This window comes from Poromitra crassiceps (genome assembly GCF_964638095.1).
Source record: "Poromitra crassiceps genome assembly, chromosome: 5".
Lineage (NCBI taxonomy): Eukaryota > Metazoa > Chordata > Actinopteri > Beryciformes > Melamphaidae > Poromitra > Poromitra crassiceps.
The window spans coordinates 48,081,319-48,101,431 of NC_139642.1; the positions used below are offsets into that span (position 1 = coordinate 48,081,319).

The 20,113-nt window shown below is 44.5% G+C and overlaps 1 protein-coding gene across 1 annotated transcript in view; it reads left to right on the plus strand.

Annotated features, from left to right (window-relative positions):
* Positions 1–2,038: 2,038 nt before the first annotated feature.
* The window catches only part of dhx36 (DEAH (Asp-Glu-Ala-His) box polypeptide 36), a 41,338-nt gene continuing 23,263 nt past the window's right edge, over positions 2,039–20,113 (plus strand). Inside the window, exons 1-11 of the mRNA XM_083637453.1 lie at positions 2,039–2,557; positions 3,981–4,141; positions 4,255–4,368; positions 4,518–4,734; positions 5,442–5,480; positions 5,720–5,890; positions 6,590–6,669; positions 13,491–13,565; positions 14,903–15,069; positions 15,462–15,681; positions 16,460–16,565. Coding sequence (XP_083493579.1) covers positions 2,288–2,557; positions 3,981–4,141; positions 4,255–4,368; positions 4,518–4,734; positions 5,442–5,480; positions 5,720–5,890; positions 6,590–6,669; positions 13,491–13,565; positions 14,903–15,069; positions 15,462–15,681; positions 16,460–16,565 — 1,620 coding nt within the window. The 5' untranslated portion in view covers positions 2,039–2,287. The remainder of the gene's footprint in view (positions 2,558–3,980; positions 4,142–4,254; positions 4,369–4,517; positions 4,735–5,441; positions 5,481–5,719; positions 5,891–6,589; positions 6,670–13,490; positions 13,566–14,902; positions 15,070–15,461; positions 15,682–16,459; positions 16,566–20,113) is intronic.

The window sequence follows — 20,113 nt, forward strand, 5'->3', positions numbered from 1 at the left end:
GCAAAACTGATAATTAATTGGAAAGAGTTCAAATTTCAGTCCCATGTGAAGTAAATTAATTATGTGTATAAGCTGGTTGCTTATAGATAATATGAGTAATGTGCTATTTATCTAGCCTTGGGTTTGTGGATTTTCAGTTGGAAGCTAGTATGTTGTTAGTGCTCCTATGTTGACAGTTGCAACTTCATTAGAATAGAATAGAATAGAATAGCTGCAGAGGCCTAATTCCCATCTGATTGTTTAAATGTGAGAGTAAGGTAAAGGAATTGTTGTAGACTGATACAACTACAGAATAGGATTTAGTCATGACATTATCACAATATCAGGCACTGTGAAGCCAGGAACGCTCGCAGCAGCGGGTTTTGATGTGGAGCTTTACAGCTAAACTTTACAGCTCAGACAGCAGGTCATGTCCCAGCAGTGCCCCACAGTGCCCCACTGCGCTGGCTGCACTATGAGCCAGCTGCTGCAGTAGGTGAGGTACAGACAATCTTTTGGCTCATTGCACGCTTCCCTTGTATGTAGTTCAAATGAGCTCATTGACTCTCTCTCTCTCTCTCTCTCTCTCTCTACTGAGTGTTGCAAAAGCATATTACAGTAGCACAGCAATAAGCTACACTGTAGATGAAGAATAGGCAAATTCAGTAATTCCATAAATGTGATCATATGCAGTGTGGACAATACTCAATATTATTGCATTACAATATGTAATGCAATTCTGTATCATCCCTGAGATTGTTAGGCGGGTTTTGGTGGATTCATGATGAGCAGACACTTGAAGGGCTTGGAACCCCCCTCCGTCAAACCAGATCCGTTCCTGTCCATATGTCAGGTGTCTATATCACTGATAACATCAATGATGACATCGTCACTGAAATGATGACGTCATCAGTGTCGAATCCTCACTGTAATTATGACATGTCTGTGTCGACTCCTCAATGATGACATCACTGTAATTATGACATCATCTAAGAGTACCCCCCCTCTACGGGCACCACCTGGCGCCCGGCCGGACTCACGGAACTCCTGAATGAGGGAAGGGTCAAGGATGGACCATGCAGCGAGGAACCCAAAGACGCTTCTCGGGACCGTAGTCCTCCCAATCCACCAGCCCAATCCACCAGATATTGAAAACCGCAACCCCTGTGGCGCATGTCCAGCAGCCGTCGGACCGTGTAGGCAGCAGGGTGAGCCAAGTGGCTATGCGGTCAGTGATCCAGCGGTACCAAGCAGGAGAGAGCAGCGTGAGGGTTAGAACCGGACCCAGCATGAACACACTTCCAAATAAACTACTTAAAAACAGGGTCACCACGAAGTACAGACCCAGCCCGCACTGACATATATCTGCTGGTATGATGGCTGGTATAGCTGATAGTTATATGGGGTTAGGGAATGAATGGTCATCGTTCTTAAGGGCCGTTTATAGTAGTCTGGTTGTCTAATGCCATTTAGCCTGACTGGATTCTCATTACAGATAGGCACATGTCATTAAGGACTTAAAATGATCACTTAAGATATATCTCTAATTAGCCTACATTTTGACTAGTAATATTGAAGTTATTTTGCCATTAAGTTGTATGGACATTTCTCCATCACTAATTAGAGTGAGTGAGGTTATCAATCATGTCTAGCCTAATATCATTATAGCCAAATCCATCCATCCATGACCATGGCCCATGTCCAAAGACCTGCAGCAGTCAGTTTTGGGGGCCGTCTCTCCACTTGAAATCGAGGAGCCAACGAATCACGGGGTCGTTGTGCTTCATTGCGTCAATTTACGTCGACTGGTTGTTCTGACGTCGACAATGTGCGACATATTTGACAGCAACACCACAGCGTTGCTGTTTATTATTACAGTCCATGGTTTTATCTGCGGTTTTATTAGCTTATCGACCGTCTTTATATGCGAGCAGCACACTTTCAGTTTCTGTGATGGTCCTCACATCGGGAGCGTTTTTTTCGTGCGATTAATTCGCACGTCAACTCAATAGTATGTTCCGAACCTATATCAGTCAATGCAACCGGTCGATTTTTTCTATGGCTGTGATTGACAGGTGGGTCAAAACTCGCATCGCAATTTCGTGCTCTTGATGTGTTAGGACTCAAATCAGTGTCAGACAGGCAGCTTGAAGCTAACGTTAGCTGTAGCCAAATACTAACCATTAAGCAGTCAAGTGCTAGCTAACAGGACGGGCTAGATGGGACGGGATTTTTTTTATGTGACACCGGGTTTCTGACAGCATTGTTTGCATTTTGCGCTAGCGCTGCTTGTCTGGAGTTAAACGCTATGAGTTCTAGATATGGATATGGTGGAGGTGGGAGAAGAGGCAGAAGGGGAGGTCGAGGTTTCGGAGATGGAAACAACAGAGAGAGATGGGACAGTGGAGGAAGGGGATACTCCAGAAGTAGTACCGTTACCGACGGCGGTTCTCATGATGACCAGGACCGAGGCGGTGGACAGCGGGACCGACCTCCGCCACATCTGAAGGGGCGGGAGATCGGGCTGTGGTACGCGAGATATGGAGCCGTGAGGAGGAAACAGGCTGATCGGAGATCGGTATGCAGAGTGATTAGGATGCTATCCTATCAATATTATGAATATCATATACCTTTGTTTGTTTGCTTGAGAGAGAGAGAGAGAGAGAGAGAGATGTTTGCCTGCTTAGAGAGAGTGTGAGAGACCAGAAATGAGATGTCAGATGATCCCATAGACTTCAAAGACACTGTGATTACCCCGCTAGCCAGGCGCGCTCGGCGAACGTCACGCATTTCCCATCAAACACTCTGCCATTTTCACGTCTGGGTATAAATGCCAGCTCCTACCTGAGTCTTCACGTGAAGTGAAGACGCTATCCGATGCGCAACATCCTCTTCTTTTACCAACATATAGTGGCCTCTTCCAAATTGTTGCATAGAATCCACTTTTCTGTCTTTCAAAAACCGAAAATCATTAATCTGGAGCACCTCGAGCAACCCAGAACAACGACTCACTGTTTACTCACCAATGCCCCCCACACTTCCGAAATGGTATTGCACCTACATTTCTGCATTTGTGCCAAGCAGTAACAACGAAAAAGGTGCAATACCATTGCGGAAGTGTGGGGGGCATTAGTGAGTAAACAATGAGTCGTTGTTCCGGGTTGCTTCAGATCAGAGAAGAAGAAGAAGCGGTGCTCCAGATTAATGATTTTAGGTTTTTGAAAGACAGAAAAGTGGATTTTATGCAACAATTTGGAAGAGGCCACTATATGTTGGTAAAAGAAGAGGATGTTGCGCATCGGATAGCGTCTTCACTTCACGTGAAGACTCAGGTAGGAGCTGGCATTTATACCTAGACGTGAAAATGGCACAGTGTTTGATGGGAAATGCGTGACGTTCGCTGGGCGCTAAGGTGCTCAGTATGAGCGAGAAGCGCCCGGCTAGCTGGGTAAACACTCTGACAGCTCCTGGTCGAAGAAGACGAAGATAGGTGTGCTTTGTAAAGTTCAACGTCATCCACACACCAATAAAGTACCCCGCCCCCTCATGTAACCTTCTACTGGTTGTAGGCCATAGGCCTAATTCCTAATATTGATAGTAAGTTATAGAAAAATAGTTAAGAACACACAATATTTTGCATGTGCATAATTGTGTTCATTATGTCATTTAGCAGATGCTAGTCCAAAATTACTTACAGCCAGTTAGAGTAATCAAACTGACTGCATATCACATCACAGTAAATTACATTATTCAAATATGGAAGTCACCATAATTGGAGTTACACGTTATCACATGGAAGCAGCAGTATCCTAATTAACAATTAAACCTGGATGTATAGTGTCAGTGGGATATGATATGATATATAATATAATATGAGAGATAATATGAGATTTGTTGCAACACTAGGACACAATGCTTCAAGCCAAGTCTTGGTGTGATGCTAGCTTACTACTAACGCTAAATTAGTCACAGTAAACAAGCCCCTTCCCATATGTGTGCAGCGGGCGGTGGTCCAGATGGATGAGGCCAGAGAGCAGCACATCACCAACCTGCTCAACTCTGTCCAGAACAACCAGCCTGGTCAAGAGCGAGATGACAGGGCCTCTACGTCTGGCAACTCGCGCACAACTGCTGGTAGAACTGATAGACACGATAGTCATTGGTGAGAACAGCTTTTCCTCTCTGGGCTTAGCAAACAACTTCAGCCAGCTATTACTGCTGATACAAGTATGAACCATTAACATGTTCATGTTCTTAACCTATGTTTGTATGCAGTTACTTTGATGGTGATACGCCTGAAGAAGATAAAACCAAGATTGAGATCACATCTGAGGAGGAAGAGGGAGAAGATAGTGCAGCACCAGAGAATATACCTCACAAATCACAACGGTAACTCAGATGCATGCTAAAACGGACTAACTGGCTCTGAAAATAGTCTATTCTTTGATGTAACTCCATGCTAACATCACAGGACAACCAGTCATTTGGTTCCTATTTGAGACAGCTTACAGATCTTCCTCTTAATCCTTTTCTTTTAGTTACTTTTCTCTGCAAGCGGCTAAGGATGAAACACCGGACACATGGGATGATGAAGAGGAGCAGGAGGAAGACAAGGAGGAAAAAATTAAAGTTGGAGGGAAAGAGAAGGATCTGGAGTACTTAATTCACAAAGTAGTCCGAAACACAACCCAGGACGACTTCTTGCAGAGAGATCTGCAGAGCAAGAAATCAAACCCGAAGTTCCAGGACATGCTGGTGAGAATAACGTGCATTTTGACGCTAAAACTTATTGAAAGATAGTCACATCAACAAGGTTGTCAAACAGTATCATGTTTTTTTGTCACAATAGACTGTTTCTCTGACCATTAGTGATGTTGATTGAAATAAGTTTAACATGTGCCTGTTAATACCACAATGTCCACTAGGCTAGACATTTATTATTGGTTTGATAACTCTCCAGATGAAGGCATTTATGCTGAAATGTTGGTGGTCCTTATAAAAAATAAATAAACCAATACATAAATGAAGGTAAAGTGTGCAACTTTCATTCCTTTATTTGATAAATCTCCTAAAAATGTCAATAAAATAAGGTGATGAGATGAAAGTTCAATGATCCCTGTGGGGGAAATCGGGTTATTGCAGCAACAAGGAATTAGATAGAAATAAGAATAGAACAAATATGATCTATTGAAGATAAGGCAACAGAAAGAACATTGAAGATAAATAATTGTTGTTTTCTTTATTGACATGTAAATGTTAACAGATGTCTGCAGTTTACAGATATACACGTTTACAGTTCAGTGCAAGACCATGATACCCAATCTGTGATTATTAGATATCCATAAAAGAAGTGGTAGTTAGCTGTTGATCAGATTTACAGATAGAAGAGAACATCTGCTCTTCAGCATTCTGTTATAGTTATAGTGCTAAACAGGCAATTGTTTGTTATTTTTCATCTGCAGAAATTCAGGGGAAAGCTGCCATCCTACAGCAAGAGAGAGGTAAGATTTTGAGACGGATACTCCTACAGTAACAGTATATAGAAATACTCTCCTTCTGATCATGAATCGCTCTGTTACTTGTGAAATGAATACATCCTTAATTAGGATTCCATGCAATATCTTTGTTCTGACTTGTTCAGGCTTGAACTATGTTCTATTTTCCTCACCGTTCCCTTGGCTTCGCCCTTTTGCTCCTTCTCATCTCTTAATCCCTCCACCACTCCTCACATGCTGGGTAGGAGTTAGTGGATTTGATCAACTCTAACCGGGTGCTGGTGGTGAGTGGGGAGACGGGGTGTGGAAAGACTACCCAGGTCCCCCAGTTCATCCTAGACGACCACATCAACCGCGGCGTGGGCTCAATGTGCCGGGTGGTCTGCACCCAGCCGCGACGCATCAGCGCCATCTCTGTATGTATTCTGCCTATCATAGTGTGTGTGTGTGTGTGTGTGTGTGTGTGTGTGTGTGTGTGTGTGTGTGTGTCTGTGTTTGTTTGCGTGCGTGTATATTTGGATATTGAGCAAGGTGTCTAAAGGGCGGGTTTATGATGTGCCTAGTAGGGAGGGATAGGACAATATGCTAATATCACAATATGATTTGATACACAATACATCGATACAAATAAAAGTTCAATGACACGCAAAGTGTGACTGTACAGAATTGTTTATTTCTGAGCAACAAATCATTCTAGCAATTGGCATGCCAGATGGTAAATTAAAAATTGTCATTACAAAGTACGAATCATATCATTTTTATGGACAGCTTGTGAAACTGTGAAGGGCAAGCCGTCTAATTTGTGATTACTACAGCAGAGCAATACATTATATTAAATTGTGATATACTGTGCTGTATCTTACTACTGTATTGCTGGAGAGTCCTAGTGTCCACATTATGTTATTGCCTTGCTCAGTTATGTAGATGTGATGTCTATTTTCACAGTGGGGTGTGTGTGTGTGTGTGTGTGTGTGTGTGTGTGTGTGTGTGTGTGTGTGTGTGTGTGTGTGTGTGTGTGTGTGTGTGTGTGTGTGTGTGTGTGTGTGTGTGTGTGTGTGTGTGTGTGTGCGTGTGCCTGCGCGTGCATGTGTGCATGCGTGTGTGTGTCCTTCCAGGTAGCGGAGCGTGTAGCATCTGAAAGGGCAGAAACTGTAGGGGATGGGAATTCCTGTGGTTATCAGATCCGCCTGCAGTGGTAAGGGAAGCCGTGTCTCTCCAAACGTGCGTTGGGTTGATGCATATAATGGAAGTAACTACATGTTCAATAAGCAATCACCAGTTGGGTCAGCAGCAGTTAATCAATAAACAGAAATACCCACTGATTTTGAACCATAGGCAACTGTTAAAAGGCAAATTTCAGGAACAAGTAACGTGATAGGTCTTACTGGGACCCTGCTTCTTTTCTGTCCCTATCTATCTATCTATCTATCTATCTATCTATCTATCTATCTATCTATCTATCTATCTATCTATCTATCTATCTCTGTTTGACTGTCTGTCTGTCTGTCAGTCAATCAATCAATCAATCAATCAATTTTCTATTCATATAGCGCCAAATCAAAGCAAGAGTTACTGCATCTCAAGGGTTATCCTTTCTCTCTTCCTCCCTCTCACGCTCCATTCAATCTCATAAATAGTCAAATTATTGCCAATTTTGTGTACTAAAAAAGCTACAGAAATTTCTGTGTACTAAAATGTCGTCATGAGTCCACTGTTTGCTAACCAGTTTGTGTTATAGATCATTTTATGGGGATACTTTTGGACATTATTTTGAATAAGGAACCGGAGAGCTGTCGCATAGCGTGATATTCCATTGCACCTGTGAGCTTTCACAAAAAAAAGAAAAAGCAAAAAGGTGAATGGTCTTCATTCCCCCTGAGCCCTGCTCCTAACTTTGATTTGGTGGCCTATTGATTTTCTGAGCCGAGGCATCTCCACTGAGGATGATGTTTGATTCATGGTCTGCAGGGGTGAAGAGTGAAAAAGACATAGCTGCACGTCACTTTGTTGATTTCATGGTCTACAGAAAGCATGTAGCCTGTTACCTGTAAATATGCATTGTGTTGTGTGTACATGTTCGTATGTGTGAATTCACATTTGACATGGACTCCATAGGGGTTTACATACAGGGGTTTGTGCTTGTTTTCCCCCCAGATATATTCTAGAAGATGATATAGTTTTTTCCCTGATATATGATAAAGGCTTCAATCTGATCTGTTAGAAGATTAGTAGACCAAAGTGCTGATCTGAGATCAGTCAGATTGACAGAGCAGAGAGAAGGGCATCTGAAGTGATGATCTGAGATCAGTCAGATTGACAGAGCAGAGAGAAGGGCATCTGAAGTGATGATCTGAGATCAGTCAGATTGACAGAGCAGAGAGAAGGGCATCTGAAGTGCTGATCTGAGATCAGTCAGATTGACAGCAGAGAGAAGGGCATCTGAAGTGATGATCTGAGATCAGTCAGATTAACAGAGCAGAGAGAAGGGCATCTGAAGTGATGATCTGAGATCAGTCAGATTGACAGAGCAGAGAGAAGGGCATCTGAAGTGATGATCTGAGATCAGTCAGATTGACAGAGCAGAGAGAAGGGCATCTGAGCGGCTTGCAGACAGAGTGAGGGGAGAGTTATGAGAGACGAAGGAGATGCAGCAATCTCAAGTGAATTATGGAGTATGAGATAGTTGCATGGGGGGGGGGCATGGTGGCTCAGTGGTAGAGCTGTCGCCTCACGGCTAGAAGGTTCTGGGTTCAATTCTCACCTGGGACGCTGTGAGCGCTGAAGGAATACGTGCCCGTCCGCATGTCCTTGAGTGCCCACCGCCCGGGTGGGGTCATCAAAAGGGCCTTTCTGTGTGGAGTTTGCATGTTCTCCCCATGCCCCCTGGGGGTTTCCTTCATATACGAACCCCTCACCAAAACATGCAATATCCTGGTTGCTAATGTGGTGCCTCCTCTGGTCGTTAGGGGTGCCTGTTCGGAGGGAGGGGAACTGGTTGGAATAGCGTGAACCTCCCACGTGCTATGTCCTACCGGTGAAGCTCCCCTTCTCAGGTGAAAAGAAGCGGCTGGCTAACTGCCCATGTCTCGGAGGAAGCATGGAGACAGTTTCGGCTCTCCCCAGATCGGCAGAGGGTGGAGCAGCAACCAGGATAAATAAATTAATTTAGCACTAATGGGGGATAAAAATGGGATAAGAAATCGGGGGGAAAAAATATATACCGTAAATTCCGGACTATAAGCCGCACCGGTGTATAAGCCGCACCTGCAAAGTTGACTGTTTTTTACATATATAAGCCGCACCGGACTATAAGCCGCGGGTGTTTTAATGGTATTTTTTTTTTTTTTTTTGTGTTTTTTTTTGTGTTTTAATGTTTAATTACCATATGTAAGGGTTCATGCACAGAGGGGATTGTCGGGAAAGAGATGGCTGTTTGAGGAAGCTCCCATTTATTAACATTTCAACAAAACAACATAACACAACACCACCTGTGTTTCATTTTTACAGTGCACACAGTGTCATACAGTGTCATACAGTGTGGTGAAAAGAGGGCAAGAGAGGAAATTAAAACAGAAGTGGATTTATAGTTAGAAAGAGTGCTAAAAAAGAGAGATTTTTTTTTTTTTTTTTTTTTTTTGTGGAAAAAATCCATAGATAAGCCGCACCGTTATATAAGCCGCAGGGGCCAAAAAAGCCCAAAAAACGGGAAAAAAGGTGCGGCTTATAGTCCGGAATTTACGGTATATAAAAAAAAAGATAGTTGCAGTTAGAGGTGGGGGGCAATTCACACCTAGTTTAAAGGGAAAAAGGGATTCAGGCAAAGATTGTGAGCATTCGTTGCATTTTGCGAATATTTTCCAACAGTATTCCGAGAAAAACAAGTATTGAAGCAATGTTTGGTGTTTTCTAAAACTATTAAATAACATAGCTATTAACGATAGAAGTTACTCCATTTAAGAAAGGCAGCAGTCAAAGCTCCATTCAGTTCTGGCCTTGACAGAAAACCATTGACTTCTTTCAGTAGGTAATCAAGTTCTTTGAAAACTGTGATGAATTCAATTTGGTGACAGCACACATTCAATCTGTCTTTGTTAACTTGAGATCAATTTGCAGTCAACCAATGTATTAGCATTCACAACCCGAATGCGTTTCACTCTGACGCAGTTGGAATGCTGGCCGAATGTAATAAACACAAAGTAGGCAACTGGGGGAAATAGAGAAACCCTCTAACCGTTAGAGGGTGAAACTCACTGCAGGTTAATGTTAATCTTTTTTGGCCATGAGATTTTATAATGAAAAGTTGCGCTCTTGATTCAAAGAGGAGTGGGCCAGGTGAGAGAGGCCAGATTGATGTAATCAGAAAAAGCCTACACGGCACACTGACAAAAACTATGGAGGCAAAAGTAGATGATTTATTTACATTAGGAATGCACCGTATCAGGTTTGATACCGCGCTCATTTATCGTACGAGTACTGATAGGACCACACCCACTTTACGGCAACACGACGTTAACCTGAACACGACGACAGGCTCACAGCTGATAATGCATTGCAGAGAAGCTTGGCTGTTCACACACATACAGGGTGTTCCACATGCATACAGTACAATGTCCAGCTGGGTGAAAATAGTTAACCTGACGCTGCCAGATGGACGGTATAGCTCCACATAGGTTTCACTAAACCAGTCGATCTGGGTTTGAAGTCACCAGACCCGCTGACGGAGGCGGGCACTTTGTCCAAGCTACTTGGCAGGTGATTGGATGACCCATCTGTCTATCACCGCTGGTGGGTGTTAACTTCAACCAATCAGATCGCGGAAGGTGCCTGTGGATGATCTCCGTGGTATTCATTGATTGAGTCCTCGCGGTCGTAAAGTCACCTTCGAAGCATTTAGTTAGATTATAACGAACTAGTTGTGTGGCTTAGCCTTCCCAAATGTTGAGGGTCGTTTTTTAGAATTTAATACATAGAATTGGGAACGTTACATTCAATTTCATTCACTGCCTGTCACTTCCGCGGCGGCAGCCATGCTGATGAGTGAAAAGAACTACAAAGACCATGTACCCACTACTTGCCCAGACGAGCCAGAGCCCGCCTACGGTCGCCGCTGATTCGTCGAGCCGGCATGGCTCGACCAATCATCTTAACTGCCTGTGCAGGTCCAGACCGTCACGGAGAACCAAATGCAATGTGAGTTCACGTGACGGGCGGTTTACCAGGCTAGAAAATAGTAGCCAGCCATCAATACACAGTCTCCACATGTGATCATCAGACCTCTCTGGATGGCAAGCAAGTAGAGAAACCCAGCATCAGCATACTGTACCAATGTAATGCCAAATGCTTTGGCATTCAACACATTGTTCCCCATGGTGAGAAAAAGTGAACATGGTGGAGAGGCAGAAAAACAGCAGCCTAGCTTCGCTCATAACAGAGCTACTTCATAGAAACTACCAAGTTGAATTCACTGCACATTCACATTACCGTAGGTTGAAAATAGCGAAGAATGTGTAATTCTTTCTTTATCTGAATTTTCACAACACAACCTGTCAGCTCCACGGCTCAGAGTAAACTGTCTGTGCTTGATGTTTGAATGTGCGTTTGTTTAAAGTCGCTCGGCGTCCCGGGTGAGTGGAGTTTGCCATATTTAAGTGGCGTGATTGCCCCAAAGGTCCAAACACCGCCCAGCCGGGAAACTAGAGGCCATCTACGAACAACACCTCTGAATTACTACATGCCCTGAATTTGGCGTGAAAAAAGGAAAAATGTGGGTCACAGTGCAGTTGGTTGCTGCTTGGACCCACCGGGGTTAGCTAGTCTATAGCACGGTATTGCAATATTCTGGTTATCGTGACCTTAAGAAAGTAGCTGGCTGGAAGTGTTTTAATGTCTGGCGCTTATGGAAAACCCTGCACATAATAGTCCAAACAAGTTCATTTCGTCTAACTAAAATTCATAGTTCTGCATTAGTTTATGCATTAATGTTATTCGCAAATAGCCGGAATGGACGCGGACAAGGTGGCTTTTCCGTCACTTCCGCTTTCCTTTTCCGCGTCCGTTTCGGCTGTTCACTAATAACGTTGACGCATAAACACACTGCATAGAAAACGTCAACTCATGTTACAACAATAGTGGAAAATTGCTGGAAAGTCGCGGTGCAAGTTGCTATTTAGACTGTAAACAGTGGAGCACGGACGTGGAAAAGGAAGTGATGGTGGCAGGAGAGGCACGCTGTACAGGAAGCTGGGAAAAACGGTAGGGCTGGTCCTGTCCCAGAGTCTATTTTTCAAATAAAAATAGACTCTGGGTTCCCAGATTGCTATGAACCCTGCACATAGTGTGTTTTTCCTGGAAAAAGCTCTGGCTGCCTGGAGCGCTTTGTGAGGAGAAATACAAAGGTACCAGAGGTCACTAATCTGCTGCAGCCACACTGCCGCTCCCTCACCCCCGCTCGCCCACTCACTGCACTAGTTTGCGGTTAGCCGTTGGCCTGCACACTGCAGCTAGTCTCGCTTAGCCAGACCTATCTCCACACTTCGTTTGACACCGCACTGAAAGTGTCAAGACCGTCCCAAATGGTGAAGTCCTTGCTTTTCAGCAGCACAACTGCTAACAAAACGTTCTGTCCAGCTTACTGATTAGCTCTTCCAGCAGACACTACAGTGTTGTGGAACAAGTGACGGCATACCAGATATTTGCAATTCATATCCCGTGCAATCTATACTGCCTTTCGCTGTTACACTAAGGTATAGTCTGACCAAAGACGGTGGGATTCAAGCAAGACGGCACGTGGGTTTTGCCCATGGTTTTCCACGGACACGCCCACTTAGGAGACTTTCGGCAGGTCTGAGTCAATAGTTGACCACTCCCATTTAGGAGACTTGCTGCTACCATTTGTTAGAATTGGCGGAGCCTGCGGTGACCCATCTATAGTAATATAATATCTATGGTCTGACCATCAAACAAAAACACTCAGTCTCAGTCACTTTTTTCCACTATGTAATACAGTAAATCATCTACTTTTGCATCCACAGAACCTCAATAGTTTTTTGTCACTATCCGGGGATTTTTCTGATTGGACCATAAAAAAGGTGTCTCATAAACAGCCAGATATGATGTGGAGAACATTCCCTGAAATTACTTCTGCATTCTGACCTTGCAAGGCAGCTGGATTTGTGAGATCACAATCGATCCATCTTGCCGCGCTCCAAGCGATTCGCTTGACTCCGTCCGAGCAGTAAGCTGGACCAATCAGCGTCCAGAGGCAGCTGGGCGGGATTTAGGTGTGACGATAGCAAGAAGCAAGCCTGTGATAGACGGTGATAGACAGATGGTTCATCCAATCACCTACCAGTGTTCTTTTTAAGTGCCTGCTCCTTTGACCCAGATATCCCAGGTGGTTCTGTGTAACAAACCATCTAACAACATCAGGTTATCTGCATTCAGGTGCTGTTTGAAATATCAATATTGCATGATTTCAACAACATGGTAAATAGCTGTCATTTGGTTTGGTTGTGTACTGTATCAAATGTTTTTCAGGTCTGTCATAAGGCATTTAATTTAATTTCTGCATCGGTTGCCTGAGGCAAAACGTGGTTAAAATAAATGAGAATTAACTTAAGTACTGACTAATGGCAATCCAAAATCTGGTATAAAGCAGATGAGAACATAAGTGCCTATTATAACCAAATTCATTACTTTATTGGAACACATTCTCAATGTCCACTTCATACAGCCCAATGACACGTTCTAGGGACAACAGCACTGATTTCAGCGTATTCCCACATTGATTACACCGTGCAGTCTCTGGACCAAAATGTTGGTGCCACCAAATGATCTGCTTGTGCCAAAAAAAACCTAGAGAAGGGGGGTTGAGACACAGGACCAGTGAGAGTAGCTCTTCAATAATCAAGGAAAGGTAATGGAGAGGCAAAAAGGCACCCTGTTCCTTTTCTTCCCTGTATTAGTCTTAATTTATGGCACCTAACGAAAAACTCTTTCTCTCCCGCTATTTCTCAGCCGGTTACCACGGCGACAGGGTTCGGTGCTGTACTGTACAACAGGCATTATTCTTCAGTGGCTACGCTCGGATCCGTGAGTCCCCCCTCCCCATCATCTTCATCAGCATTGTTGTGCCTCTTCTAGCTCGCCTCCCTAATAACAAGCATATCTACTCCTCTGATTTCTTTTCTCTCTTATCTCTCTATCCAACTTTCCTTCTTCCAATCTCCTATTCTCTCTGTCTATCTTTCCCCATTTGGCTCAATCTACTCTCTCTGGAAAATACATTAGTATGGCTCCCCATCACGCACACGCGCGCAGCGCACACACACACACACACACACACACACACACACACACACACACACACACACAGCTTCTGTTGACTGATCCCTGCATTCTCATTCTTGAATTCTGAGTGTCTACAGAAAAACCACTAACTGAGAGCTGCCAGCTTTTCTTGTTTTCTTGCTCTATGCCAGGGCTATTCAACTAAATAGTTCAGGGGGCCACATTTTCAAAACTTTTATTTCACTACATTCCAAAAGTAGCTTAATTTTCGTTTAAAATTGCGTAATTTCTGTGCAACAAAAGCTGTGTTAAGGCCCCAAAAGTAAACACATATTTGAAACGCTAGCTACATCACACATCTCCTGAAAAAACATTTATAATGCATCTTTCTTGATTAGCTACATCACAGTGCCATCTCCTGAAAAAAAACATTAATATTGCACCTTTCTTGTGGCTACATCACAGCATCTCCTGAAAAACATTTATAGTGCATCTGTCTGACTTGTTTAGCTCACTTTAGCTACCTCACATCTGAAAAACAACCATTCGGCTGTAATAAGTAAATTAAGTTGAATTTGAAATGTATTTATTTATTTTTTATTTATTTATTTAGAACTCATCTGCGGACAGATCTGACTTGATTGGTGGGCCAGATTTGGCCCGCGGGCCGCCAGTTGAATAGCCCTGCTCTATGCTCTGCAAAACACTTCTGTGACTGTGACTGTGGCCACATTTGATATTGGATCTTCAAAACCAGATATGGAAGCTCTCATGCTCATTTGGGGATGGGAAGCCCATTTCCTAATGCACATCCAACTAATGTAATGTAATGTAATGTGTGTGTGTGTGTGTGTGTGTGTGTGTGTGTGTGTGTGTGTGTGTGTGTGTGTGTGTGTGTGTGTGTGTGTGTGTGTGTGTGTGGGGTGGGGGGGGGGCAGACATGGCAGCAGCTATTTCAAATTACAAAGCGAAAAGTAGAAGGCTGTTTCTTTAGATGTGGAGACCAGTGAAAATGCCAAATTAATTGCTAACAGTGATGAGACTAACAGTCATGTGAATCGGATTTAAAAAATCACACTGAAATAAAAAGTGCTCGCACACATTTTAGCACTCTAACCCAGCCTCCCCTCCCGTGTCAGACTGTTGTCCAGCATCAGCCACCTGGTTCTGGATGAGATCCACGAGAGGAACTTGCAGTCTGACGTTCTCCTCGTCATCGTCAATGACCTGCTCAAGCTCCGCCAGGACCTCAAGATTGTCCTCATGAGTGCCACGCTCAACGCAGACAAGTTCTCCCAATACTTCGGTACACATCCCACCAAATGACCAGATTAGCCCTCATGTACTGTGAAGAAACTGAATGACTCGTTTGTTTTAAGATCAGATCAGATTTTACCTTTGACCCCCCCCCCCCATAAATAAATAAATAAATTAAAAAAGTGACAACAAAGATTTACTGTAGGCAATATAAATAAATATAAAGCTACAAATCTAGGAAAATAAACAATATAAAACTATTAAAATCGTCTAAAGTGGGGTTGAACATTAAGTCCTGTGTAATAAAAACTAAGTCTGAGTTTGAGGACAAGACATACATGTATATATAAAGACAGTGTCGAGTTTTTATTCTTTTTCATCACCTGCCCCTTCCCCCTGTCCACCCCCCACTCCCCCCCACCCCCCCTCGTCCCGACCTAGGCAACTGTCCGATGATCCACATCCCCGGCTTGACGTTCCCAGTGCAGGAGTTCCTCCTGGAGGACGTTGTGGAGATGACCCGGTATCGCCCCCGGCAGGACCGCCGCCCCTCCTACAAGAGAGGCTTCATGCAGGGCCGCACCTCCAGACCTGAGCAGGAGGAGAAGGAGGCTGAATACAGAGAGAGCTGGCCTGCTTATGTGCGCACACTACAGGGCAGGTGAGTCAGTGAGAGGTCGAGAACAGCAAAGCTGACAGATGAGCTGCCATGTTGACAGATGTGTTGTTTAGGTGGCAGATGGGAGGTTATGGCTTTGTGAGACCACCGCATTTTGACAAAGTGTGTTATAGTGACGATGGCTTTTTCCTGGGAGGATTTTGAGCTTCAAGTTGAGACATGAGAAGAGAGCACATACAGTAGAGGCTGAATGCAGGCAGCGCCGGCTCTTAACAACCTACCCTGATCCTGATAGATTTTGAATATCAACAATTTGTCTTAATGTGCAAGAATGTATTTGCCACAGATATTATTACACACCATCAGAATGTCTTTTAACATCTTAATTTTGTGTGAGGCTTTTCTGTTTCGGTACATATGCATGTTTATTATTTTATCTATCTACTATTTATATTCTGTGTTTTACTGTTTTTATTTCATTCTTTTCTTCTCATTTTCTTGCAAAGCACCTCGTAACCTTGTTAAGAAAGATAGTATAAATCAAGTTTATTATTATTTATTGTGAGGAGAAAAATGTCAAGTTGGAAAACATTTGAATGAAGACAGGTGGGATACCTTATTTATTTATTTGTTTCTTTGTGTGTTTGTTTATTTAACCAGGTGAGTCAAGGGAGCCCCGGGGCAAAACAGCAGCAGTTGGTCATTTGGGAACACTTACCATGTTGTAGTGTGAAAGTGGGTGGACCAAGGCAAAAAGAGATTCTGGAGAGACTGGATTTATGCATTTTTTGTTTTGTCTGCGGCCTCCTGTGATTTGCAGGTACTCTGACGACACCATCGAGGTGCTGGAGACGTTGGGCAATGATGACAAGATTGAGCTGGACCTGATCATAGCGCTGATCCGCCATATTGTGCTCCAAGAGGAAGTGAGTTCTCCTTCCCTCCCACATCCATGCTTTACAGGCTGGCTGAAAGTCTGGCAGCATTTTGCTGCCTATATTTGACTTGAATGAAGTAGCTGTTGATCCTCTGGGATGGAATTGGACATCCAGGGAGCCTATTATTTGTTTCCAAAACCTGGGCTCTATGTGTGTGTGTGTGCATGTGCATGTGTGTGTGTGTGTGTGTGTGTGTGTGTGTGTGTGTGTGTGTGTGTGTGTGTGTGTGTGTGTGTGTGTGTGTGTGTGTGTGTGTGTGTGTGTGTGTGTGTGCGTGCGTGCGTGCGTGCGTGTGTGTGTGCGTGCGTGCGTGTGTGCGTGTGCGTGTGCGTGTGCGTGTGCGAGTCAGCTTCTCTTTGTATATTTTAAGATGCAGCTTCTTGGCCCCTTTGTTAAAATATCACCAGCCATTTTGATGAGAGAGAGTCAAACAGAGAGATGGACCATGTGAAAAAGGGTTTCAGATCAAACAAATAGGAATAGAAACACACAGATTGAAGAAGGATGAGAGGTAGAGTACATTTAGGTAGTAGAGGAGATGGAAGCAACAGCGGGGCTAGCTTCCAAACATGGAGCCGTGTGACATCAGAGGAAATGACACTGATAGTGGCAGTAGCTCTGTGCTAATGAGTGGTGGAACAGATGCTCTCATAATGCCCCTCTATCTCCTTTTCTCCCGTTCCTATTCTTCTTCCATTTTTCCGTCAATGTCATGTGACTTCAGTATTCAATTCAGTCCTCATTAATAGAGACACTGCATGAAATAGGTCACGCCCATCACGGGGGAAATTGCTCTGTTCACTCCCATAGACCAGCGTCATTTTCCTTGAATTAAACATAGCTAAAAGCTGTTGTGTGGTGGGCTGCGCACACAACGAATGTAAAAAAATCGCCAGTTAAAGTTTTTTTGTACTCCTGAGCAAAACAAGGAAGCCATTGAGAATTGGCGAGAAGAAAAATGTGGATCTAGCTGTCAAGGAAGTAAGTTGGAGTGTTCATCTTCCGTATATACAATCCTTTGGTGCAACACGCAACCATGCACGCGACATAGGAGACGCCAGGATTGGAGGGGGGGTTTCTGTTTCCCCCCGTTTTGGGCGTGGCTTCTGAATGATGACGCGCTCCGCAGTGTCTCTATCGGGATTAAAATGCCAATTATGTCAATTGAGAACACTGTTTTGGTATCAAAGGCTTTCATTTTGTCAATAAAATAGAGGGGGGGGGATGCTGGTTGCACTCAGAGTCTCAGATGAAGGTCAGTTGTAACGCAGGTGCAAGAATCAAATACCAATCAATACCATACAGGATACTACACTGCTGCCTTTAAATTCAACTAAACTAGAAATCTTGCGCGCTCCTTTCTAGCGCTGCGCGTGCTCGCCCGCTCAGCTGCCAGCACTCATTTCTACCTAGCGTGCCTCGTTGGTTTGCCCTCGAGGTCTCATGCGCTTCCTATTGTGTTACTATTCAATACAGCATACTGTGTGTTCTGTCCTGGGAGGAGGAGACACTGCTGAAGAGACAGCATACTGTGTGTGTTCTGTCCTGGGAGGAGGACACACTGCTGAAGAGACAGCATACTGTGTGTTCTGTCCTGGGAGGAGGAGACACTGCTGAAGAGACAGCATACTGTGTGTTCTGTCCTGGGAGGAGGAGACACTGCTGAAGAGACAGCATACTGTGTGTTCTGTCCTGGGAGGAGGACACACTGCTGAAGAGACAGCATAATGTGTCTGTGTTGTCCTGGGAGGAGGACACACTGCTGAAGAGACAGCATACTGTGTCTGTGTTGTCCTGGGAGGGGGAGACACTGCTGAAGAGACAGCATACTGTGTCTGTGTTGTCCTGGGAGGAGGAGACACTGCTGAAGAGACAGCATACTGTGTCTGTGTTGTCCTGGGAGGAGGAGACACTGCTGAAGAGACAGCATAATGTGTCTGTGTTGTCCTGGGAGGAGGAGACACTGCTGAAGAGACAGCATACTGTGTCTGTGTTGTCCTGGGAGGAGGACACACTGCTGAAGACTAGAGACATGTCCTGGAATGGAGGTTTGAAAAATGAAAGCAAAGTGTGAAGCCTTGACGAAGAGCAGAGTAAATGTGTGAAGAGGAACTGATTCAGCCTATTCATGTTGGTCTGTGTGTGTGTGTGTGTGTGTGTGTGTGTGTGTGTGTGTGTCTGTGTGTGTGTGTGTGTGTGTGTGTGTTTGTGTGTGTGTGTGTGTGTGTGTGTGTGTGTGTGTGTGTGTGTGTGAGCGAGAGAGAGAGAGAGAGAGTGTAACTGACAGAGACAGAGGTCCAGACGGAGGAGGAGTGACTAACACGGATAGACAGACTAATTATCCCTCCCCATATGGAGCCGTATCCCCATCGGTCACGGCAAGCCTGTGCCAGTCGGCTAGCTGATTCGCCGAATTTGTCAAAAACGGCCGAGAGGGAACCGACTGATTGGCTGTGACGGCATTCTGATCCAAGACTATGGGCTGTCTGCCAAGGTTTTCAACTGTGATGATGATTGGTTAATTATGAGGCTGGGGTGTGTGATTATTACACACCTAGGGAGATGACATGGCAGCCATTCATCAATGCCTGCAACAGTGGCTGCATTCCCATCGGCTAGTCGTTGCCAGCAAAGTGGACTGCACAGGGTTTTCAGCCATATTACTTCACATGTCTGAATACCCTGTGCAGTCCACTTCACTGGGAACGACTAGCCGATCGGAGCGCAGCCTCTCTGCCTCTGTCTCTAGCTCTCTCTCTCCCTCTCTGTGTGGGTCTGCTAAGTAGCTATACACTGCAGAGTTTGCTGTGCTTTCTATTACTTGGTTTTAAACTGCCATTAATCAGAGGGTTTCTGTAATGTTTGGTGTGTCTGGCCATGTGCTTCTTGTAGGTTGTAACTACTGTAGGCACAATGCCTGCTCATCTCACGCGCACGCACACACACACGCACACGCACACACACGCACACAGGGTGTCTGTCAGTGTTTGGGCGCTGGTAGTAATAATGGACTTGAATGAAAAGGCAGGGGAGCACAGGGCCCAGGAGGTTCTCTTTATGTCCGTTCTTCCTCTCCCCTTGTTCCTGCTTTCAGGAAATGAAGACATTCCCTTTATTATCCAGTTGAAAGAGGGGTCTGGCTATTTTCAACCTCCTTAATATCGTCCGGAAGATATTTTTTGTTATGCCGGAGACATTATGGTTTTCGAGTTGTCCGTACCAGGGTTGTGCGATGTCAACCAAATATCCATCGTGATTGTTTCACAGTCAAACATCGTGATTGACGATGGCATCGTCATTGATGCCATCCGCCGCTGCAATGCACGTTAACAGCAGGACAGCTGAGCTCTTCATGAGACCGACAGGCAGGCTACTACTGCGCAGAGCCAGGCCACTCAAGCAGTAGCAGCAGCGGCAGCTACTGCTGGAGCGACTTCAACTTTCACTTTGGAAACAGGCGAGTTAAATTCACAGTTGAAGGCTTGTACTCACTTTGGGTTGAAAACAGGAAAGAACGTGAAGTTTCCAGCCTGTTC